Raw genomic sequence first — 25920 nt, forward strand, 5'->3', positions numbered from 1 at the left:
GTCTGCATTTACAATGTAGGAGCAGTTGGAGGGGTTCCTGTAAAAACACACTTAAGGTTGGATACTGAGGGGGGTTGTTGGGCTGCACCCCGCAGGCCTGCAAGGCCTGTACTTGCCCAGCTGAGACCTAAGAAAGAGCCTGGAGTCAGCGACGGAGACACAGATGGTTTAACGGGTAGGGTGAGCTTCCGTGTCTGAAGCCAAGTCCTGGAGGGACACCCCACTGTGTGAGGCCCATGTTGGGGCAGGACATGGTGGCAGTCTTCATTCCTGGGGGGAGGGCAGGTTGGCCTGTTGGTTACCATGGAAACCAGCAAAGGGGCAGGCCCCTCACCACCCGTTTGACAAGTCTAGTGGAGAGTTCTGATCTAAAGCTAGAACAGTCCTTAGCTGGGGCCTGGGATGAGTAAGTAGGAAGGTCAGTCATGTGAGTAGGTGTAGGTGGAGCCAGCACCCGTGGAGCAGAGAATGTACAGACAGCAAGAAAACCATCTTGGATGGCCTGACATACAGGGGTCTTGGCTATAGAGAATTGGTGTGTCTTTTGAGCTACTGGTTGATTTCCACTGTGATTTGGGCCATTTGCATTCCATTCTTTCATTTTCATATTTGGAAGGTATTCAGTCCTAATGAAATGCTTCCTGAATGGGACTGAGAATGTTCTAAAGACTGATGGAGGCCATGCTAGCATTCATTTTATATCTAACATTATTTGGAAAGAAGTGTCTAGGAAATTCACTCTGGAAAATGTTACCAAGAACCTGTTAATTTTTTATTGTTAATGTGTACCTCATTAATCATAAATAATGACCTACAAAACTAAGAAAAATGTACACATTTTTATGACATAGATCCCTCTTCTCCCGTTCCCGCATAGCCATAAAATAGTGTTTTAGTTCAGTCAAGTTTTGGAATCTCAGTATTGCTCAATTATTTTTCATTATGAAACGTAAATTATTGTTAAGCTGAGTTTTTGGAAAAAACAACTTAGCTGCTGCCTCTTTCACTGGACTGCTTTTTAGAATTTTTTTAGCAGCACTAGATTCAAGTTTGCTGCTGATAACTTTGAGGACCTACTTGGGATCATTGATTCATATTTGTATTTAGTTTGTATTGTTTATTTGGTATTTAAACTGCAGATCTTTGATTGCTGTGTTGTTTTTGTCTCATTATGTTTTCAAAATATGTGTTTTCACTTGGGAGCACCCCCATTAATGTGCTTTTGCATCCTGTACCTTTTACATTTGTAGGTGTATTTGCCAAGCCCTGAAGGAGAAAATCACAATCTTAGTGACTCATCAGTTGCAGTTCCTAAAGGATGCAAGTCAGATTCTGATATTGAAAGATGTAAGTGATTTCTAGAAGTCTGTGGAACTTGCTAGCGCTCAGGTATGTTAAGGCCAGGACACCCAGCAGGTCGCTCTCCTTAGATTCAGGGTAAGCATCCTCTTCTTCCTCAGTTTTATGCCCCCTTCTTCTCAGAGCAGGTGGTATCCATGCCTTTGAGGATGACTCCAGAGACATGTAGAAGTGTCACTATTACACTCTAAGTCACATACGCCCTAACGTATATAAAAGTCCTACTGCAGAGTTACTGAATTATCACTGTTCTAATGAAATTTGTTAACGATAATGATGCTATTTTATTTATAATTTTTTGTTTTCCCTTTCCACAAATTAAGTCAAAGTGTATTATTTGGAAATTAGAGATACTAAGACCCGTTTGTATCCACGTGATTATCATGCTCAGTTTGCCTAAAGAGCATCTTCCATTAATACCAGAAGGGAGGTTCAGTAGCCAAGCATCCCTGGTCAGAGACACCCACTCTGCTGGTGCAGCCAGTTGGTGGTCTCACTGCCCAGGCCTTTTTATGTGCCTGGTACGTGTGGGAGCCTGTGCAGCAGTAGGACAAGGCCCTGCCTTCATGGGGCCCCCATTCTTATGGGGACAGATATGACGAAAGAGAGAGAGAGGTGGGGGTGACATCCTGGCTGCCTCCTTTAGGAGGTGGTGCCTCACAGGGCCTGAGTGACATGAAGGTGGGGGCCACACAGATCCCTGGGGTAGGGGTGTCTGAGGCAGGGGTTCCTAAGGAAGGAGCTGACCTGGCAGGTTGGAGGAATGGCAGGAAGGCTAGCGTGTCTGGGGACAATGAGCAGGGGGACATGGAGGAAGCAGGTCTCCAAGCAGTGGGCAAGGGGCCCGGAAGTGGGATAGAAGCCCTTGGATGGTCCAGAGCAGAGAAGCGATATGGTCTGATGCAGGATTTAAAAGATTCCTCTGATGTTCACTGGAGGGGCGACAGCAGAAGCAATAAGATGTCTTAGTAAAGTTGAAAAGACAAAATGTGGGCTCAGGCTAGTGTATCAGTTTCTAGAGCTGCCATAACAAAGAATTGCAAACGGGGTGGCTTAAAACAACAGAAATCTCTTGTCTCACTGTTCTGGAAGCTACAGGTCCTAAATCAAGGTGCTGGCAGGGCCACGCTCTCCCAGAAGGCTCCAGGGGAGAATCCTCCCTTCCAGCTTCTGATGTTTGCTGGCCATCCTTGGTGTTCCTTGGCTGACAGCTGCAACACTGTAGTCTCTGCCTCTGGTGTCATGTGGCCATTGTTCTTGTGTCTGCCTGAGTCTCTTCTCATAAGGACATCAGTCATATTGGATTTAGGGCCACCCTACTCCAGTATGACCTCATCTTAACTTAATTACATCTGCAAAGATGCTATATCGAAATAAGGTCATGTTCACAGGTGTCATGTTTAGGGCTTGAACATACCTTTTTGAGGGCCACCATTAAACCTATAACACCTAGAATGCGGTGGAGATTAGTGAGAATTTCTCAGACTTGGTGGTGGTTTGATGCTTCACTCCTTGTCTCGTTTGCCTCTGTGACTCAGCACCTCCGTCATTAACCCTTGTCTGTTCCAACAGGCCCTTGGGCAGATCCCTCACTTATCAGATGAATTTCTACTCTAAGAAAGATTATTAAAATGCAGAACCTCTACCTCTCTAGAAACAGTTCCATATGTCAACTCTTCTCTACTCCTTTAGGAATGGGGGGCTAAGTTTTCTCAAGCTTGAGAGCAGTTAATTTCACGTGCAGAGAGGGTGATATTAGTGTTTACAATCCCAGCATAGGCAGTATTATGAGCACAGAATGAATGGGGTGGGGGCAGAATAACCTACTTAGCCAGTCCCTAGATGCTTTGGGATCCCCTTATTGCTTCTTTTGAGGACATCATCCTCAATTTTAGTACTATCATAACTATTATTTGTCCACTGATGAACACTCCTGGGTGAGTTGGAGTGCATCCTTACTGTCTATCTGGTCCCTCTCTCACAGCAGAGAGGGGATTTCTGCCCCCTCATCCTTTCAGGATTGTCAATGCTTGGCTGCGGAGTGAAATTGCCATCTTTGTACCACTAGTCATTTCCTTGTGCGTCTTACAGATACTAAGTAGAAAGTGGTAATTTCATTAAATAAGGTGCGTGAATCTTGTCTCCCAAATGAAACAAGGCACAATATATCCTGAATAATTATCTAATTCTGCAGTATCAGATGGTGCCCAAAGACCTCATTGGGTTTCTCCCAGGGGACCACCTCAGGGAATAGGACGAGAGGGCTACCAGCTAGGGTCCTGGGCCACCTTCTTCCTCCTGACCTGCCTTAACCAGAGCTGCCCTCCTTTCTTTAGTTTTACATCCTGGGATTTTCCCTAATATTTTGTTTGACACTGGGTGGATCAGTTGAGTCTCATTTCGTGGGGTCAGAAAATAGTGAAGACATCTGCACATCACTTTATGTAACTTTGTAAGGGAGGGAAACTGTGCAGTGATGTGGCACATGTGTTCAAAGAAAATGATTAGATTGACTCTACCTTAAGCATTTGCCTGAATAGGGGAAGCCTGGTTGGCTGCTTGTGGTTGGTTGTTCTTAAGTTTTTTCTCAGATTTGAGTGCATTGATTCTGGCTTAGGTTTGGTTTGCTGGCATGGGTTGCCAAGGCATTAGAGCCACCCCAGTCTCATGGCCTCCTTGTTTAAATGATTTAACAGGTAGAATATTGAATTTTTAGTTGGGAACTTCCTGCATTTGTGGGGAAGTTGGAAAGACCATGAAGATACAGCTTATGGGTTCTCTGTCTGGGGCTGGTTCCTACATGTCTCATCCCAGTGGGGCACATAATACTGTGACAATGGTCAGCAAAGACTTGATGAGTGCCTCTTACCTATGCAGATGTGCTTGTGCCCACCTCTGTGTCAGTCTTAACTTTTTCCTGGAAAATCTTTCCCAATTAACTTTTATTTTTTCTTCAGTTCTGCTTGTGACATGAGGCTTATGTCAATTTCCATGTTGTTTAAAAAGACTGTCCTGATACTCCTACCAACCTCTGTACTTCTTGCTTCCCTAAAAGCCCTCGGTAGTAATGTCAGTGGTCTCTGTTTTTAGCACATGAGCCCACATTTCTTTCATATCCCCCAGGACCTAGCACAGGGTTTGGCAGAAAACAGAGAGTGTGCAGTTCTGTGTCAAGCTGAACTGAACTAGAATGTCAACCAGAATTCCAGACCTAAGGATCATTTTCTTATGAAAATCATAATTTAAGACCAGTTAACTTTTCTTGATTAGTATTTAGATTAGATTAGAATTATCAAATGCAAATGCATTCCTCTCATATTCTCTATTACAGGGCAAAATGGTCAAAAAGGGGACTTATTCTGAGTTCCTGAAATCCAGTGTAGATGTCATTTCCTTTTTTAAGAAGGAGAAGGAGGAGGCTGAACCATCTCCATTTCCAGGAACTCCCACTCTGAAGAATCAGACCTCCTCCAAGTCTTCGGTTCAGTCTCAGCAGTCTTCCTTGTTGAAAGATGCTGCTCCAGAGGACCAAGATGTGAGTTTCTCATCCTGCAACATGCCCTGGTCTGTCCACTTTTGCTGGCCTCATGGACCTTCAGTCTGCTTTGCTCACATCTTTGTTTCTTCCACTGTAGACCCTAAGTTTCCAAATTCCATGGAATTGGTAGAATTAAAGAAGCATCAAGGGAGCAAGCCTGCTTGGATTTCCCCTTTGGGTGTAGGATGAAGAATCTTATGGAGATCAGTAGTGGGTGCACTGCTATGAATTCCTGGGTATATGTGACTCATGGTGATATTGGAACTCTTCAATTTACCATAGTTACAACCTACTTGATCTGGTGGCCCCTGGCTTCCCTTATGCATCCAGAGGCTTAATTTAAAGACCCCCTCAGCAGACGGAGTCCTGCTGTAGCCCAAATTTAATCAGTGACTTTTCCTGTATGTTGGAATGTTCTGACACTGCAGGTGACTGATGGTAGCATTTTGACCCCCTTGTCAGATGGTTTGTGATAGGCCAGAGGTAGCAGGTACAAAGGACCTGACACATGGCAGCCGCTATGGAGTTAGTTCCCATCTTCCTCTCTCTCTCTTTTCTTTTTTTTTCAGGCAAACAATTAAATTTCTTTTCTTTTTTCCATTTTTATTGAGAAGTAATTGACACACATCACTGTATATATTTAAGGCATACAGCCATGATGGTTTAATGCACCAACATTCAAATTATAGGGGTCACAGAAGAAGAAGAGAAAAAGAAAGGGTCTGAGAAAATATTTGAAGAGATTATAGTGGAAAACTTCCCTAACATTGGAAAAGAAATAGTCAATAAAGTCCAGGAAGCACAGAGAGTACCATATAGGATAAACCCAAGGAGAAACACACCGAGACATATATTAATCAAACTATCAAAAATTAAATACAAATAAAAAATACTAAAAGCACCAAAGGAAAAGCAACAAATAACATACAAGGGAACCCCCGTAAGGTTAACAGCTGATCTTTCAGCAGAAACTCTGCAGGCCAGAAGGGAGTGGCAGGATATATTTAAAGTGATGAAAGGGAAAAGCTTACCAAGATTACTCTATCCAGCAAGGATCTCATTAGATTTGAAGGAGAAATTAAAAGCTTTACAGAGAAGCAAAAACTAAGAGAATTCAGCACCACTAGACCAGCTTTACAACAAATGCTAAAGTAACTTTTCTAGGCAGGAAACACAAGAGAAGGAGAACAATTACAAAAACAAACCCAGAACAATTAAGAAAATGGTAATAGGAACATGCATATCGATAACTACCTTACATGTGAATGGATTACATGCTCCAACCAAGGGACACAGACTGGCTGAATGGTTACAAAAGCAAGACCCATATATATACCATCTACAAGAGACCCACTTCAGAACTAAGGACACATACAGACTGAGAGTGAGGGGGTGGAAAAAGATATTCCATGCAAATGGAAGTCAAAAAAAAGCTGGGCAACAATACTCATATCAGGAAAAAATAGACATTAAAATAAAGACTATTACAAGAGACAAGGAAGGACATTACTTAATGATAAAGGGCTTAATCCAAGAAGAAGATATAACAATTGTAAATATCTATGCACCAACATAGGAGCACCCCAATACATAAGACAAATGCTAACAGCCATAAAAGGGGAAATTGATAGTTACAATAATAGCTGGGGACTTTAACACCCCACTTATACCAATGGACAGATCATCCAAACAGAAATTAAATAAAGAAACATAAGCTCTAAATGACACATTAGACCACATGGACTTAATTGATATTTATAGGACTTTCCATCCAAAAACAACAGAATACACTTTCTTCTCAGTGCACACAGAACATTCTCCAGGATATATCACATCTTGGGTCACAAACCAAGCCTCAATAAATTTAAGAAAATTGAAATCATATCAAGCATATTTTCTGACTACAATGCTATAAGACTAGATATCAATTATAGGAACAAAACTGTAAAAAAACAAACACATGGAGGCTAAACAACATGCTACTAAATAACCAAAAGATCACTGAAGAAATCAAAGAAGAAATAAAAAAATACCTAGAAACAAATGACAATGAGAACACAATGACGCAAAAACCTATGGGATGCAGCAAAAGCAGTTCTAAGAGGGAAGTTCATAGCAATACAATCCTACTGTCTTTCTTACTCTTCAAGACCGAGAACCACATCTTATACACCTTGAATCCCCAGTGGCCAACATAGAGCAGATATCCTTGGCTCCTGTGTCTCTATAGTGCATTCTAAGTCCTCCAGATAGAAATGCAGAAATGCACTAGATATCCCTTAAAAACATACACAGGTATTCCTCGATATCCAAACCCTCACTATCCAAACCCAGGAGCCTGGATAATTCTGATAAGTATTCAGATCAGTCCCTCATATTCCACACACAGGAATCACTCTCTGAAATTCAGGAACCAAATAGATTGGCATCATATGCTATCTCCCTCTTATTGAAACTCACATGACTCCAACTTGCTGTGAGAACTCACTTTACTGTATTTGGCTAATATTTTGAGCCCCAACTATATTTTATGTTTTCATCATTGAGTGACACAGATAATCTAGAGGGATACATTAGCGCCATATCATTTTGTGTCTTATTTTGGAACAAGCTTCTGCATTCATACTTAAATCAGGTATGTTGTGCCTGTACTGAGACTCATGATTGACTTTAAGCAAGGCCACTCAACAGTGGATAACCTTGTGCAAATGATGTCTCCTTATTTCTAGTAGATTCCTAGGAGTAGGATGGCTGGGTCCAGGGTGAATGCATATGTGGTTTGGCTAGATATTTCCACACCCTTCTCTATGGGAGATGGACGTCGTGTGCTCCTACCAGCATATGAGATGTGTCTGTTTTCCCACAGCTTTGCAGTGGAGTGCATTGTTGAACTATTGAAATTTGGTGATTCCTTATTTAAAATTTTGTCTCTCATTGTCATTTTTCCCTCTCAGGCTGAGAATATACAGTTCATACTACCGTTGGAGGACTGTTTCTATGGGAAAGTTGGTTTTAAGACGTACAAGGATTACTTCACAGCCAGTGCTCACTGGTTTATCATCATTTTCCTTTTTCTAGTGAACATTGTAGCTCAGGTAAATAAGGACATTTATTTTGGTTTGTGCCCTCAGCTTGATATTTACATACTATTTATACTGTATTTATTTTATTATTTTTAATATGTATGTTATGAGATTTATGTCAAAGAATCGGCTCATGAGATTATGGGGTCTTACCTGGGTGAATCTGAACTCAGAAAGGCAGGCCTGCTGGCTGGAAACTTAGGCAGAAGCCAAAGCTGCAGTTTTTTTTTTAAATTAATTTTTATTGGATTATGGTTGCTTTACAGTGTTGTGTTAGCCTCTACTGCACAACAAAATGAATCAGCTACACACATACAGATATCCCCTTCCTTTTGGACTTCCCTCCCATTTAGGTTACCACAGTGCATTAGGTAGAGTTCCCTGTGCTATATAGTATGTTCCCATCAGTTGTCTATTTTATACATAGTATCAATAATGTATACCTGTCAATCTCAGTCTTGAGGCAAAATTTCTTCCCTCTCCAGAAATCCTCACATTTTGCTTTTAAGGCCTTTGACTGACTGGACGAGGCCCACCACATTGTTGAGGGTGCTCTCCTTTACTTAAATTCTGATGATGGATGTGAGCTACATCTACAAAATACCTTCAAAGCAATGGCTAGTTGAGTGTTTGGTTGAATCATTGGAGACTGGCCTGCCCAAGCTGACACAGAAAACTGACCATCACAGTATCTGTCAAGCTTTTTTCCTTTGAAAAATCCCAACGTTTCTACTGTTATTATTGTATTTTATAGTCTACTTGGATTTGCATTGAAACACATTATCTGTGAGCAAAATAAGTGAGGGTTATTAGTGTTGTGTGTACACGACAGAGAGCTTCTAGGGAAAAAAGGATGTCTTTTAAGGATTTTAAAATGTAATCTTCCCTTCTCTGATATATGGTTATCTGGAATGTGGGACTTGGCGCAGACTTGAGCCAGAAGGACCATCTCTGTTTTGTAGAGCCTTTCCATCACACATTCTAGTGAGTGGGGGTTTGAGGGGGTCAGTAATGTCAGTGCTTGAGTGATTGTTGTTTCCTGCTGCAGGTTGCCTACGTCCTTCAGGATTGGTGGCTTGCATACTGGTGAGTGATTCCTGATCTGACCCAAAGTGCTGTAAAATCAACACGAAGCCTCACTTTCCCACAGAATCAGGGGTAGAGGTGGGATTTGTTCAGCCTCCTCTTCTGATCCTCACATAGTTTCCTTGAAGAAAAATTAAAGATCCTGCTGGTGGAGTGTGACCCTCCCATAGTCTCTCCCTATGTCTGACCCTCAGCAGCTTCCTCACAGACAATTTTGAGAAACAAAAGTCATGATTCAAATTGAATTTTAGGGACTTCCCTGGTGACACAGTGGTTGAGAATCCACCTGCCAATGCAGGGGACATGGGTTTGATCCCTAGTACGGGAAAATCCCACATGCTGTGGAGAAACTAAGCCCTCGTGCCACAACTACTGAAAGCCCACTTGCCTTAGAGCCTGTGTGCCACAACTACTGAGCCCACACGCTGCAACTACTGAGTCTATGTGCTGCCGCTACTGAAACCCAAGTGCTTAGAGCCCGTGCTCTGCAACAAGAAAAACCACCTCACTGAGAAGCCAGTGCACTGCAATGAAGAGTATACCCCACTTGCCACAACTAGAGAAAAGCCCGTGTGCAGCAACTAAGACCAAACATAGCCAAAAAAAGAAAAAAAATTGAATTTTATAACGTAGATTCACTGTGAGATGGGAATCATTTTCCAGCACAAAACACATCTCCTAAATCAGGGTTAATTTTTTTTATTTATCTAAATTCTATATATAGCATAATATTTTTTCTCCCCTGTTCCATAGGGCAAATGGACAGAATACTCTGTATGGAACAGGAATCGTAATTGTGATACCTGATCCTGCCTGGTACTTTACAGTTCATGCAGGTAAAGTTAATCATCTAGTCTGCTATACAAGAGACTGAGGTGCTTACAGTGAGCCTGTGTGAGCAACTGGGGCTTCCAGGAGTAATTCAGTAATGTCTTTACAGATGAAGAGTCTGAGTTGCATTTACTCTGTGAATTAATTAGAATAGTTACTTTAAAAATCTACTAGAAGAGGGGACTTCCATGGTGGCGCAGTGGTTAAGAATCTGCCTGCCAGTACAGGGGATTCAGGTTCGTTCCCTAGTCCAGGAAGATCCCGCATGCCCTGGAGCAACTAAGCCCGTGCGCCACAACTGCTGAGCCTGCACTCTAGAGCCTGCTAGCCACAACTGTTGAACCCATGTGCCACAACTACTGAAGTCCGTGCCCAGAGTCTGTGCTCCACAACAAGAGAAGCCACTGCACTGTGAAGCCTGGGCACCACAACCAGGATTAAACATTCAGGAAATCAGCCACTGGAAACATGTGGCTATTGTTTATTCTAACAGGTTGCCTTAGCTAAATCTTATATCATTATATGAATGGGTTAAGAGGATTAGAAACAGATCCCCACCCTGTGGTTTGGATTGTTCCTATTCTGTCTGCATAAACTCTGGCTTTTATTGACCTTGGATGAAATCCTCTGGCAGCAAGGTCCCCAAATATTGTAACCTCTCAAATATGCAATCTCCCTTTCGCCACACAGCTTATCTCTTGGGCTTCCCTAATTACTTAAGAGAGAAGCTAAGCAGGGAGAAATCCGGTGTCTGGGAATTAGCATTCCTTCTGTTTCTTACCTTGAGATCACAGTGTTATGTCCTCAACTGTGTGATTAACATGTAGCATGCCAGGCTAATATTAACACAGCTCTCTGTTTTCACAGCAGTGCTTGGAGTATATGTAGCATTACATACTTTTTAAAGGAAATCCTTATCTAAAATATTAAATATTCCCACAGGAAACCCTCACACAAGCTTTCTGCAAAGCTAGAGTGTGTTATCTTTGTAAGAAGCCGTTCACTGAAATTTGCTATTTATTATGTTGATCACTTGCTAAGAATCGTATATCCCTTAGCAGTTTACCATTCAGTAGGTAATGAGGACTTAAAGGAAGGAGGAAGGGATTCTGTTATACATTCATATAGGAAGGTGGGTGAAGGAAAATGCCTATTGATGGAATTCAGGAATTTGAGCAGCTTTCAGAGTTGAAATAATGGTGATGTGTCAACTTAATGGAAAAAAAGTACTTGATGGAATATTTATTACAGAAGTTTTCTGTACTCTATTTAGCATTGTGAGTTCAAAAGATGCTAGGAGGGCTATTTTAATATTTGTATGCATAGTAGGTGCTCATTTATGTCATTAATAAAATATAAATCTAAGTGATTATGTTCATTTCCAAATGTTTCGTGTTTCTGTAAAACAGTGAGAGATTAGTTGCTCATTTAGATTAATTATCTCATGTTAAAATATAACTTGTATTTTCTTGCAATCCAATTATTTAAAGGATTTTCTACTCAGCTTGATATGGTATTTTCATACTCGTTAAAGCTACTTGGGCATGGAAGTAGCTACTTTACACGGAATTAAATTTCCATATAAATTTGCCATTTACAAGGAAGTAGTAAATCATTTGTCCTGTTCCCTGTTAATTTATGCTGTTATCAAAGCATACCTGAATTTTAGATTATGGGACATGTTGTAAATAGTAAGAAATATGGGAAAGGAAGATCAGTTAACTACTTTCTATAAATTTCTTTGTTCTGAATTTTTATTAGAACTTGTAATTGAATTGGGAAAGTCTGAAATTGTAGTTTGCACCTGACCTTTTTTCCCATGTGATTTCTGTTTAACGAGAGGAACATAGTGATTTTTATATTCTTCTGTATAAGTATATCTTGTGAATTTATTAAACATATAGAATCCATTATATATATAAATTTATTCCATAGTCTATGTATGATTTATATATAAATTATATTTATAAAATGAAGTACATAATATCTTTATAAACTGCCTGTCGTGCTTTAGCATCATTGACGGAAAGGCAGAGATCTTATACTCTCTGAGTGATGTTTCTTTATTTCAGTTCTAACTGTAGGTACCATCCTTTTCGGCATCACAAGATCTGTGTTGATATTCTACATCCTTGTTAAATCTTCACAAACTTTGCACAACAAAATGTTGAAGTCCATTTTGAGAGTTCCGGTATTATTCTTCAATAGAAATCCAATGGGTAAGTCAGACACCAAGCTTCTCAGTAAATATATTCTGTTAATGCATTTAGTGCCTGATTACATTTTCATATTTGAAAATGGAGGAGGTGCTTGGAAGAAAATCACTGTGTGTATTGATCCATTTTCTTCAAAAAGCTTTACTGATATTTTTCTCCTACCAGAGAAAATCTGAATATAGAAGCGTATTAGCTTTTATCCCAATTTCTGTCTGTGGTAAGATAAATAAATGTTCACTTTGCAGAATGATTTAGGAGCCCATTTGTTGTGTGGCATATGAAACACCCTACGTTAAATGCAAACATTTTTCAATGTTGTTGACCAGTTGCTAAAATGCAGGCTGTGTTGCATAGTGTTAAGCTGGGTTGTCCCCTAGGAAGGACCTTCTTGCAATGAATCTCTACAAGAGACAGGCTGTGTGTTTCTTTCTTTCATTTCCCATCCATTTCTGAGATCATAGAGCTCTGGCATGTGCTGATACTTTGAGGTTTACCTAAAAATTAATTAAAATATAAGATTGGTGAAATGTAAAAATCAACTTGAATGAAATTAACTCCATAGTTTTTGTTTTCTTTTCTTTTTGGCTGCATTGGGTCTTCGTTGCTGCGTGGGGGCTTTTCTCTATTTGTGGCTATCAGGGGCTACTCTTTGTTGTGGTGCGTGGGCTTCTCAGTGTGGTGGCTTGCTACAGAGCACAGACTCTAGGAGTGTGGGCTTCAGTAGGTGCAACACTCTGTCTCAGTATTTGTGGCGCTCGGGCTTAGTTGCTCCTTGGCATGTGGGATCTTCCCAGACCAGGGATCGAACCAGTGTCCCCTGCATTGGCAGGAAGATTCTTAACTACTGTACCACCAGGGAACTCCCTATTCTATAGTTTCACTGTGGAATTTTGCTGACATTTAATCAGCTTTGTGGTATGTGGCAGGTGAATCTTCCATGGTAAATTTCTTGATATGAGTGTCCCTGGTGGTTTCCCAGTGGTTCCTTCCTCCAAACTGAAGCCTTTGACCTTTCTTGCTTTGGAAGGTAGCCTCCTGACCTGGGTTCCTATGAAGAGTATTAGCATACTTGCCCCTCTGTTCAGTTGGTTGGACTTGTGGTGAGGCCCAGGGTGGCTTTGTTTTTGCAGGTGATGATCGACAGGACCTGTCAAGGCAGGGATGTGGGCTGGAGGGAAGACAGGAGTAGCCTTGGCCTGGCTATCAACTAGCTGTGTGACCAAGGCTGAAGTAGGTAGATACTATTGCGCAGGAGAATCTCAAGGCAGGATGTTGTCTGCCTTGGTTTAAAAGTGTAGACTCTGGAGCCAGCTGCCTGGGTTCAATCCTGGTGCTAGTTACTAATGGTAATAGTCAGTTATAGTTATATTAATACTTATGTGCTAGTTATTTAATTGCTCTGTGACTCAGTTTTTATCTGTAACATGAGGGTGATATTAACATACTTATCAATATCTTGACTCTGTAAGAATTATGCAGGTTAGTACATTCACAGCACTTAGCACACAGTCAGTGCCTAATGAGTCTTAGTGATAATGACACCATGGTGTCTGGGAACTTCCTCTCCTGTGCAATGGAAATAATCACTCCCTTTCTTGTTTCACAAGAGTGCTTTGAGGGCTAAATAAGTCTGTTCAGGGAAACATCTTGTGTAGATTTATTCACTATATGTTGTTTAGTCCAGGCACTGTGTGGCGCACAGGATGGTAACCCGAAGAGGTCCATACAGATCTCGTCACATTATGAAGCCATAGTGAGAAAGTGATTGCAGGAGCCCATGCTATTATGTCTGTGAAGTCACTCTACTTTGTCAGTTAATGTGAAAACCATAATCATAAATTTAGGAACATCAAGTGGGACTGAATTTCTGTTATCACAGCCTCTGAGTGCTCCTGATCACAGGTAAGCAGGCTTTTTGTGTTAAAGACCTGTAGACTTCTGCAGACACTGATGTATTTATTATTCAAGGATTTGGGACCAAGTTTAAATCTTTGAGGACACTCATCTTAGAGCAGCCAGCACACTAGTGTTTATCTTGCCTCCCCCTCCTGTATCTATTAGCAGGACTTCATTCCTCCAAGAAAATAAAAGCCCTAATAAGTACTGCAAAGATAGGCTTAGCTTGTCCAAAAGGTTTAGGGGCCAAGTTTTAGTGGTAGATTAAATTGAACCCTTTCCTATACAATTTTTTTTTTCAAAAGTAGAATTTATAATAGATTATTTATGGTGGACTTTGTTTCTGGTACATGAAGAGAAAAACCACATACGTTGGTTCTTTGAAAGCTGCAGTTCATAGAACCAGACCATCCAAGCTTGCAAGTTCTGTTGTCTGTCAATCAAGGAAATTGAAACTGTCAAACATCTAATACATTTTCCTGGGGTTTAGTTCTACATTGAAGATGAATCTTGGCACTTATGTGCATTAAATATTTCATACCTGATAGTTTTACCTTATAAACTACATGCGTTTAAGAAATAAAGAGGAAGAGAGACGGTACAAGATGGCAGAGTAGAAGGACGTGTGCTCACTCCCTGTTGCAAGAACACTGGAATTACAAATAACTGCTGAACAATCATTGACAGAAAGCCACTGGAACTCACCAGAAAAGACACCCCACACCCAGGGAAAAAGGAGAAGCCACAATGAGATGGTAGGAGGGGCACAATCATGATAAAATCAAATCACATAACTGCTGGGTGGGCAACTCACAAACTGGAGAACAGTGATACCACAGAAGTCCACCCACTGAAGTAAGGGTTCTGAGACCCATGTCAGGCTTCCCATCCTGGGGGTCTGGAAATGGGAGGAGGAATCCTGAGAGAATTAGACTTTGAAGGCCAGTGGGATTTGATTGTGGGACCGCCACAAGACTGGGGGAAACAGAGACTCCACTCTTGGAGGGTACACAATAAATAATGTACACACCGGGACACAGGGGAAGGAGTAGTGACCCCATAGGAGATTGAACCAGACCTAACTGCTGGTGTTGGAGGGTTGTCTGCAGAGGTGGGAGGCGGCTATGGCTCACTGTGGGGACACTAGCAGCAGGGGTTTTGGGAAGTGCTCATTGGCTTTAGCCCTCCTGGAGTCTGCCATTAGCCCTGCCAAAGAGCCTGTAAGCGCCAGTGCTGGGTGGCCTCAGGCCAAAAAACCAGCAGGGTGGGAATACAGCCCCACCTTTTGGCAGACAAGCAGTTTAAAGTTTTACTGCATTTCACCTACCAAAGCAATACCCAGCCCTACCAACCAGTAGCCCCTCCCATCAGGAAGCAAACACAAGCCTCTTCGATAGCTTCCTCCACAAGAGGGCAGACAGCAGTGTCAAGCAGTATCAGCAGTATTTCTTCTTGTGGAACTAAAAACCATAGCCACAGAAAGATAGAGAAAATGAAAAGGCAGAGGACTTTGTACCAGATGAAGGGGCAAGATAAAACCCCAGAAAAACAACTAAATGAAGTGGAGATAGGCAACCTTCCAGAAAAAGAATTCAGAATAATGACAGTGAAGATGGTCTATGACTTTGAAAAAAGACTGGATGCAAAGATCAAAAGATTGCAAGAAAAGTTTAACAATGACCTAGAAGAACAAACAAATAAAGATAAGCAATACAATAACTGAAATGAAAAATACACCAGAAGGAACCAATAGCAGATTACCTGAGGCAGAGGAGCGAATAAGTAACCTGGAAGCCAGAATGGTGAAAATCACTGATGCAGAAAAGAATAAAGAAAAAAGAATGAAAAGAAATGAAGACAGGCTAAGAGACCTCTGGGACAATGTTTAATGCACAAACATCCACATTATAGGGGTCCCAGAAGGAGAAGAGAGAGAGAAAGGACCTGAGAAAATATTTGAAGAGATTATAGTCAAAAACTTCCCTAACATGGAAAAGGAAATAGCCACCCAAATCCAGGAAGCACAGAAAGTCCCAGGCAGGATAAACCCAAGGAGAAACACATCAAGACACATAGTAGTCAAATTGACAAAAGCTAAAGAAAAATTATTAAAAGCAACAAGGGAAAAACGACAAATAACATACAAGGGAACTCCCGTAAGGTTAACAGCTGATTTCTCAGCAGAAACTCTGCAAGCCAGAAGGGAGTGACACAATATATTTAAAGTGATGACAGGGAAGAACCTACAACCAAGAATACTCTACTCCCCAAGAATCTCATTCAGATTTCACGGAGAAATCAAAAGCTTTCCAGACAAGCAACAGCTAAAAGAATTCAGCACCACCAAACCAGCCCTACAACAAAGGCTAAAGGAACTTCTCTAAGTGGGGGACACAAGAGAAGAAAAAGACCTACAAAAATGAAAACAAAACAATTAATTAAGAAAATGATAATAGGAACATACATATTGATGATTACCTTGCATGTAAATGGACTAAATGCTCCAACCAAAAGATATAGACAGGCTGAATGGATACAAAACCAAAACCCATATATATGCTGTTTACAAGAGACCCACTTCAGACCTAGGGACACATACAGACTGGAAGTGAGGGGATGAAAAAAGATATTCCATGCAAATGGAAATGAAAAGAAAGCTGGAGTAGCGATACTCATATCAGATAAAATAGACTAAAATAAAAAAATGTTGCAAGAGACTGGGAAGGACACTACATAAAGATCAAGGGATCAATCCAAGAAGAGGAGATGACAATTAGAAATATATGTGCACCCAATATAGGAGCACCTGAATACATAAGGCAAATGCTAACAACTATAAAAGAGGAAATTGACAGTAACACAGTAATAGTGGGGGACTTTAACACCCTACTTACACCAGTGGACAGATCATCCAGACAGAAAATTAATAAGCAAACACAAGCTTTGAATGACATAATAAACCAGCTAGATTTAATAGATGTCTATAGGACATTACATCCAAAAACAGCAGATTACATGTTCTTTTCAAGTGCACATGGAACATTCTCCAGGATAGATCACATCTTGGGTCACAAATCCAGCCTTGGTAAATTTAAGAAAATTGAAATCATATGAAGCATCTTTTCTGACCATAATGGTATGAAATTAGAAATCAATTAGAGGAAAAAAAAACTGTAAAAAACACAAGCACGTGGAGGCTAAACAATATGCTGCTAAATAACCAAGAGATCACTGAAGAAATCAAAGAGGAAATCAAAAAATACCTGGAGACAAATAACAATGAAAACACAATCCAAAACCTACGGGATGCAACAAAAGCAGTTCTGAGATGGAAGTTTATAGCAATAAAATCCTACCTCAAGAAACAAGAAAAATCCCAAGTAAACAATCTAATTTTACACCTAAAGAAACTAGAGAAAGAAGAGCAAACAAAACCCAAAGTTAGTTGAAGGAGAGAAATCATAAAGATCAGAGCAGAAATAAATGAAATAGAAAAAAAGAAAATAATAACAAAGATCAATAAAACTAAAAGCTGGTTCTTTGAGAAGATAAATAAAATTGATAAACTTTTAGCAAGACTCATCAAGCAAAAGAGGGAGTGGACTCAAATCAATAAAATTAGAAATGAAACAGGAGAAGTTACAGTGGACACTACAGAAATAAAAAGCACCAAAAGAGACTACTACAAGCAAGTATATGCCAATAAAATGGACAACCTGGAAGGAATGGACAGATTCTTAGAAAGGTAGAATCTTCCAAGACTGAATCAGGAAGAAATAGAAAATATGAACAGACCAATTACAAGTAATGAAATTGAAACTGTGATTAAAAATCTTTCAACAAAAAAACGTCCAGGAGCAGATGCCTTCACAGGTGAATTCTGTCAAGCATTTAGAGAAGAGCTAATACCCATCCTTCTCAAGCTCTTCCAAAAAATTGCAGAGGAAGGAACACTCCTAAAATCATTCTATGAGGCCACCATCACCTTGATAGCAAAACCAGACAAAGATAGTACAAAAAATAAAATTATACACTAGTATCACTAATGAATTTAGATGTGAAAATCCTCAACAAAATACTCGCAAACAGAATCCAACAACACATTAAAAGAATCATACACCATAATCAAGTGGAGTTTATCCCTGGAATGCAAGGATTCTTCAAGATATGCAAATCAATCCATGTGATACACCATATTAACAAACTGAAGGATAAAAATCATATGATCATCTCAATAGAGGCAGAAAACGCTTTTGACAAAATTAAACACCCATTTATGATAAAAACTCTCCAGAAGGTGGGCATAGAGGGAACATACCTCAACATCATAAAGGTCATATATGACAAACCCACAGCAAACATCATTCTCAATGGTGAAAAACTGAAAGCATTCCCTCTAAGATCAGGTACAAGACAAGGATGTCCACTCTCACCACTACTATTCAACATAGTTTTTGAAGTCCTTGCCACAGCAATCAAGAAGAAAAAGAAATAAAAGGAATTCAAATTGGAAAAGAAGTCAAACTGTCACTGTTTGCAGATGACATGATACTATGCATAGAAAATGCTAAAGATGCCACCAGAAAACTACTTGAGCTAATCAATGAGTCTGGTAAAGTTGCAGGATACAAAATCAACACACAGAAATCTCTTGCATTTCTGTACACTAACAATGAAAGATCAGAAAGAGAAATTAAGGAAACAATCCCATTCACCATTGAAACAAAAAGAATAAAATACCTGGGAATAAACATAACTAAGGAAGTAAAAGACCTGTACTCAGAAAATTATAAGACACTAATGAAAGAAATCAAAGACAACACAGACAGGTGGGGAGATATACCATGTCCTTGGATTGGAAGAATCAACATTGTGAAAATGACTAGACTACCCAAAGCAATCTGCAAATTCAATGAAATCCCTATCAAATTAGCAATGGCATTTTTCACAGAATTAGAACAAAAAATCCTAAAATTGTATGGAGACACAAAAGACCCCGAATAGCCAAAGCAATCTTAAGGGGAAAAAATGGAGCTGGACAAATCAGACTCCCTGACTTCAGACTATACTACAAAGCTACAGTAGTCAAGACAATATGGTACTGGCACAAAAACAGGAATACAGTTCAATGGAACAGGATAGAAAGCCCAGCGATAAAGTATGGTCACCTGATCTGTGACAAGGCAGGCAAGGATATACAATGGAGAAAAGACAGCCTCTTCAATAAGTGGTGCTGGGGAAACTGGACAGCTACATGTAAAAGAATGAAATTAGAACACTCCCTAACTATGCACAAAAATAAATTCAAAATGGATTAAAGACCTAAATGTAAGGCCACACACTATAGAACTCTTAGAGGAAAACATAAGAAGAACACTCTTTGACATAAATCACAGCAAGATCTTTTTTGACCCACCCCCTACAGTAATGGAAATAAAAACAAAAATAAATAAGTGGGACCTAATGAAACTTAAAAGCTTTTGCACAGCAAAGGAAACTATAAGCAAGATGAAAAGACAACCCTTAGAGTGGGAGCAAATATTTGCAAATGAAGCAATAAACAAAGGATTAATCTCCAAAATATATAAAGAGTTCATGCAAAAAAGCACAAACAAACCAATCAAAAAATGGGCAGAAGACTTAAATAGGCATTTCTCCAGAGAAGACATGTGCCAGGAGGCACATGAAAAGCCGTTCAACATCACTAATTATTAGAGAAAGTCAAGTCAAAACTACAGTGAGGTATCACCTCATACCGGTTAGAATGGGCATCATCAGAAAATCTACAAACAATAAATGCTGGAGAGGGTGTGGAGAAAAGGGAACCCTCTTGCACTGTTGGTGGGAATGTAAATTGATACAGCCACTATGGAGAACAGTATGGGGATTCCTTGAAAAACTAAAAATAGAATTACCATATGACCCAGCAATCCCACTACTGGGCATATCCCCAGAGAAAACCATAATTCAAAAAGACACATGCACCCCAATGTTCATTGCAGCACTATTTACAATAGGCAGGACATGGAAGCAACCTAAATGTCCATCAATAGATGAATGGATAAAGAAGATGTGGTACATATATAGAATGGAATATTACTCAGCCGTAAAAAGGAATGAAATTGGGACATTTGTAGAGACATGGATGGACGTAGAGACTGTCATACAGAGTGAAGCAAGTCAGAAAGAGAAAAACAAATATCGTATAGTAATGCATATATGGGGAATATAGAAAAATGATATAGATCAATCAGCTTGCAAGGCAGAAATAGAGACACAGATGTAGAGAACAAACATATGGACACCAAGTGGGGAAAGCAGGGAGTGGGGGTTGGGGTGGGATGAATTGGGAGATTGGGATTGCCATATATACATTACTAATAAGAAAAAAATCAAATTGTACACATTAAATACAAAATGTCTCTGTCAAATGCAAGGTGCTTTTGAAACAAACACAGAGGTAAATCAAGGCAGGGATCCTTTAGCTCTCAGGGGCCGGTATGTGACAAAGGAACATCATCAGAAATATTCAGTTTCTTCCTTGTTAATCAAAGTGTGGTCCCTGGAACATCAGCATCAGCATCACCTGGGAGTCATTAGAAATCCAGAATCTCAGACCTCACCCAGTGCTCTTGAGAATACACATTTTAACCAGATCTCTGGGAGATTCCTATACAGACTAAAGCTTAGGAAGCATTGTTCCTGTGAGTGTTGGCCTATTTCGGATCTGACTTCACTCAGATTCACAAAAGCCCTCCATGAACTGGTAGTTGCCCTCACGTGTTTCTAAATGGAAGAAGGCTGGAGTGTTGATGGACTCCATAGTGATCAGAATTAATCTTTCCACCTGTGTCCCTTGACATGTAGCAAAATGGTCACTGAATGGGTTCCAGATCTTAGTCTCTCTTCTGTAAGAGCCACTTTTTATTTATTTATTTTTGTTTTTTTAAGTTGAAGTACCGTTAATTTCCATATCATGTTAGTTTCAGGTGTACGCCACAAGGATTCAGATATAGATATAGACATATATCTATAGATATATCTATATATCGAGATATATATATATATATATATATATATATACACACACTTCAGATTCTCTTCCCCTACAGGTTATTACAAAATATTGAGTATAGTTCCCTGTGCTACACAGTAGGTATTTGTTGGTTATCTATTATACATCTAGTAGTATGTGTATGTTAATCCCAACCTCCTAATTTATCCCTCCCCTCACCCCCTTCCCCTTTGGTAACCATAAGTTTGTTTTCTATGTCTGCGAGTCTCTTTCTTTTTTGGCAATAAGTTCATTTGTGTCTTTCAGATTCCACATATAAGCAATATCATATGATATTTCTTTGTCTCACTTACTTCAATTAATATGATAATCTCTAAGTCTATCCATGTTGCTGCAGATGGCTTTACTTAACTCTTTTTTTATGGCCAAGTAATATTCCATTGTGTATATATACCACTTCTTCTTTATCCATTCATCAGTCACTGGACATTTAGATTGCTTCCATGTCTGGCTATTGCACATAGTTCTGCAGTGAACATTGAGGTGTGTGTATCTTTTCGAATTACGGTTTTCTCCAGATATATGCCTAGGAGTGGGATTGCTAGATCATATGGTAGTTCTCTTTTAAATTTTTTAAGGAACCTCCATACTGTTTTCCATAATAGCTGCATCAATTTACATTCCCACTAACAATGTAGGATGGTGCCCTTTTCTCCACACCTTCTCCAGCATTTATTACTTGTGGACTTTTTGATGATTGCCATTCTGACCAGTGTGAGGTGAAACCTTATTGTATTTTTGGTTTGCATTTCTCTGATAATCAGTGATGTTGAGTATCTTTTCATGTGTCTGTTGGCCATCTGTATGTCTTTGTCTGTATGTATGTCTTTGGAGAAATGTCTGTTTCGGTCTTCTGCCCATTTTTTGATTGAGTTTTTGGTTGTTTTGTTATTGAGTTGTATAAGCTGTTTGTACGTTTTGGACATTAAGCCCTTGTCAGTTGCACCATTTGCAAGTATTTTCTCCTAGTCTGTAAATTGTCTTTTTGTTTGATTTATGGCTTTCTTTACTTTGCAAAAGCTTGTAAGTTTGATTAGGTCCCATTTCTTTAATTTTGCTTTTATTTCTACTGTCTTGGGATACTGACCTAAGAAAACATTGCTATGATTTATGTCAGAGAATGCTTTGCGTATGTTCTTTTCTAGGGGTTTTATGGTGTCATGTCTTATATTTAAGTCTTTAAGCTGTTTTGATTTTTTGTGTGTGTGTATGGTGTGAGGGTGTGTTCTAACTTCATAAATTTACGTGAGACTGTCCAGCTTTCCGATCACCAATTGCTGAAGAGACTGTCTTTTCTGCATTGTAGATTCTTGCCTCCTTTGTCAAAGATTAATTGACCATAGGTGTCTGGGTTTATTTCTGGGCTTCTATTCTCTTCCATTGAACCATATGTCTGTTTTTGTACCAACACTGAACTGTTTTGACTATGGTAGACTTCTAGTATTGTCTGAAGTCTGGGAGGGTTATGCCTCCAGCTTTGTTCTTTTTCCTCAGGATTGCTTTGGCAATTCTGGGTCTTTTTATGGTTCCATATAAATTTTTGGATTATTTGCTCTACTTCTGTGAAAAATGTCATGGGTAATTTGATAGGGATCACATCAGATGTGTAGATTGCTTTGGGTAGCATGGCCATTTTAAGGAGTTTATTTATTTATTTATTTTGATGATCTTTGATATTCAGTTCAGTTTTTGTATTCGCTCTGTGGGAAGGTGGCTTTTCTCATGGTTTTGTTTTCCTTTGTTTTACACTTTTTGCTAGCCCTGGGTGTCTCAGATCTTAAGATTCCCACATCTGGCGAATGGTAAAGCAATGGTTTTAACATACTGTTTATCTCTGAATAGTCTTTTCATCTTTAAAATTTTTTTGAATGTTACTTTCAACACTTTCCAAGCTGAATCATCCTTGCAGTGCTTCTGAATCCTGCCTATGTTAAAAAGTTGTATTTTTCCATTGAAGAAATCCCAAGATTTTAAACTATGCTTTTAACACTTTTTGACATATATTTTCCTTATTTTGGCATTACTACTTTAAGAAGTTAAAAAAGAACTAGGCAGACCACAAAAATCCCTAAGAATATGTGAAAAATCACCCTCCTGACTTTAATGTTCCCAAAGCACAATGGATTAAATAATAACCCAACCTCTTGCCCCCTCCAAGTGTGGTCTGGGTAATAGCAGAAAGGGCATCACCTGGGAGTGTGGAAGAAATGCAGGCTCTCTAGCTCCTCCCTAACCCTCCTGAATCAGAATCTGCATTTTAACAAGTGGACATTCGTACAGTGTCTGGTAGACTTTCCCAGGTGACAGGATGCTGCAGAACCTGGGGGTCAGAGTCATCATCTCACCTTGGTGGTTTGAGCACCTATAAAGTCACCTGGCATTGTGACTGGATTCTTTCCCTGCATGAACCCATTTAATCCCGAGAATCACCCTCTAAAGCAGGCGTTCTTAGAGGTTCAGGAAATTTGTCACCCAGCCTGCCAAAGGTGTCACCAAAAGACAGTTTCTGGAGTCTGTATTTCCTAAGCCTGAGGCAGAAAAATTGAGGCCCAGCCTGTAATGGCCTGGCCTAGCCAAGGACGAAAGTCTCCAGCAGCTCCAGCTCTTGGCTTGGGCACACCCGGTGTGTTCAGTGAGCCAGGTGCCCTCAGGAGGACAGCAGAGCCCATTCATGCTGGCAGCTGAAACTCAGCCCCCAGCTTCTGGACATTCAAGGTCCAGTTATGGCTTGGTGTGAAGGGCCTAGGAAGGAACTCACCTCTGACAAAGCTCAGGAAGAGCAGGTAGAGGTTCCACATTTTGTTTTCAGGTTGGCTTCCTGAAGCCTCAGTTGCAAAAGAAGTTCAGGGGTGTAGATAGTCACATTTCTCAAAAGTTGCCTATATCAAAATAGCCTGTGTGTGTGTGTGTGTGTGTGTGTGTGTGTGTGTTGCTTCAGTTTTGTTGAATTAAATAATTAAAGACTAGCTATTATTAGAAATTAGTTCTCATATTCCATTTCTGCTGCCTATAGGATATACTGTTTTCATGGATTCCGAGAAAGGAAATAAAATCAATGATAAGAAGTGATCTTTAGTCTTTAAGGAATATTTCTGTTTTCCTCACTCCATATTTCTTGGATGCTTAAGCATAAGTCTGTGTTTGTCACACCCAGTGACACCTCTGAAAGTAATGATTTATTACCCCAGTAGTAAACACATGACTTGGAAATGACAAGAATCCATAATTTCCAAAAATGTGAGGAGCTGTGAATGATCTTGAGGGAAAAATAAATGCAGAGCTTATAGTTACCTTTATTTAAAAAGTATCATTTAGCAAAATTCTGATAACTGAAGCAAAATTAGTGTAATAATTAGGATTAATATATGGGTTTGGCAATTGTTTATTTACTGATTTAGCCCTTGAAATGAAGTCTTAGATGGGGTGCACCTAAAAGGAGGGAACAATCTAAAATCCACCAGCCCTTCCTGATTTGGCCATAAGATTTTTTCCCCCATTTTCCCCCAATTTCAACTCACTGCCTACTGCCATTTGGTGGTATTTTTGTTTCTCTTTCAGTATCATCCTACTTTCTCTTTCTTTATTGCACACATTGGCTTATTTCATATGAATCTGTAATATATTAAATATATATACATTTAAACTGTTTGGATTTGTTCATGAGTTGTTTTTCTTAAAGGGCCTATCTGGGGAAATGAGTGATTTCTCATATCCTGTTCTTGCAGGAAGGATTTTAAATCGTTTCTCCAACGACATTGGGCAAATGGATGACTTGCTACCCCTGACATTTCAAGATTTCATCCAGGTAACGTAACAGTCATGTCAGAGTTCTCACAGGAAAACCAAAGTACCTATTTTTTTCAAGGTCTTTTCATGGGGGTTGAGGGTGGGCCTTTCAAGCCTGGTGGTGTGTATTTTTTTTTAAGGTTTATTTATTTATTTATTTATTTATTTATTTATTTATTTATTTATTTATTTTTGGCTGCATCAGGTCTTAGTTGCAGCACGTGGGAGCTTCATAGAGGCACGTGGGATCTTTTGCTGTGGTGTGTGGGTTTCTCTAGTTGTGGTGTGTGGGTTTTCTCTAGTTGTGGCACGCAGGCTTCTCTTTAGTTGTGGCCTGAAGGTTTTGTCTTCTCTAGTTGTGGCACAGGCTCCCGGGTGTGTAGGCTCTGTAGTTTGCGGCATGAGGGCTCTAGCTGAGGCACGCAAGCTCAGTAGTTGCCCCTCGGCATGTGGGATCTCAGTTCCCTGACCAGGGATCGAATCCACGTCCCCTGCATTGTAAGGTGGATTCTTTACCACTGACCACCAGGGAAGTCCTGATGTGTCATGTTATCTTAAGTAAAAGGCCATGCTTATAAGAAAAGGTGCGGTTGTGGTTGGAAGGCCAAAATAACATGAGTAATACCTGGTGTAGGAGTGGCTACACAGTCACATCAAGGTTGATTTGAAGCTGCGACAAACTTGGTAAGTGGTTCTCCCTCTGCCTTCCAGGCATCTGGCCTGGCTTCCCTTTACTGTGAGCACATTTCATAACAGAGAAACAGTCACCTCTCAAGGAAAGGTAGCCTAGATTAACTAAATTATGCGTTGTATTACCACAAAGGACAGATATATATTGCATTGTTTTGTTTTGTTTTGTTTTTTTGATAAAGCCAGGTGTGGTTACTTACAGAGAAAAGATAAGTAATAATAAGGTGAAAATAATACTTTGACAGGGACAATGGAGAGCAGTTACAGAAGATACAAAGCCTTTAAAGGCAAGTTTGTTTAAGCCAATAATTTGAGTATGGGATCAAAGTCATCTCAGAAAATATCTTTTTTTGTTTTTAT

The 25920-nt window shown here is 39.9% G+C and overlaps 1 protein-coding gene across 1 annotated transcript in view; it reads left to right on the plus strand.

Moving 5' to 3' along the window:
• LOC130835857 (ATP-binding cassette sub-family C member 4-like) overlaps nucleotides 1-25920 on the plus strand; it is a 148323-nt gene that overhangs the window by 44489 nt on the left and 77914 nt on the right. Inside the window, exons 14-20 of the mRNA XM_057707725.1 lie at nucleotides 1251-1347; nucleotides 4691-4894; nucleotides 7852-7992; nucleotides 9029-9066; nucleotides 9820-9902; nucleotides 11970-12116; nucleotides 24810-24889. Coding sequence (XP_057563708.1) covers nucleotides 1251-1347; nucleotides 4691-4894; nucleotides 7852-7992; nucleotides 9029-9066; nucleotides 9820-9902; nucleotides 11970-12116; nucleotides 24810-24889 — 790 coding nt within the window. The remainder of the gene's footprint in view (nucleotides 1-1250; nucleotides 1348-4690; nucleotides 4895-7851; nucleotides 7993-9028; nucleotides 9067-9819; nucleotides 9903-11969; nucleotides 12117-24809; nucleotides 24890-25920) is intronic.

The sequence above is a fragment of the Hippopotamus amphibius genome, chromosome 14 (assembly GCF_030028045.1).
Source record: "Hippopotamus amphibius kiboko isolate mHipAmp2 chromosome 14, mHipAmp2.hap2, whole genome shotgun sequence".
Classification (NCBI taxonomy): Eukaryota; Metazoa; Chordata; class Mammalia; order Artiodactyla; family Hippopotamidae; genus Hippopotamus; species Hippopotamus amphibius.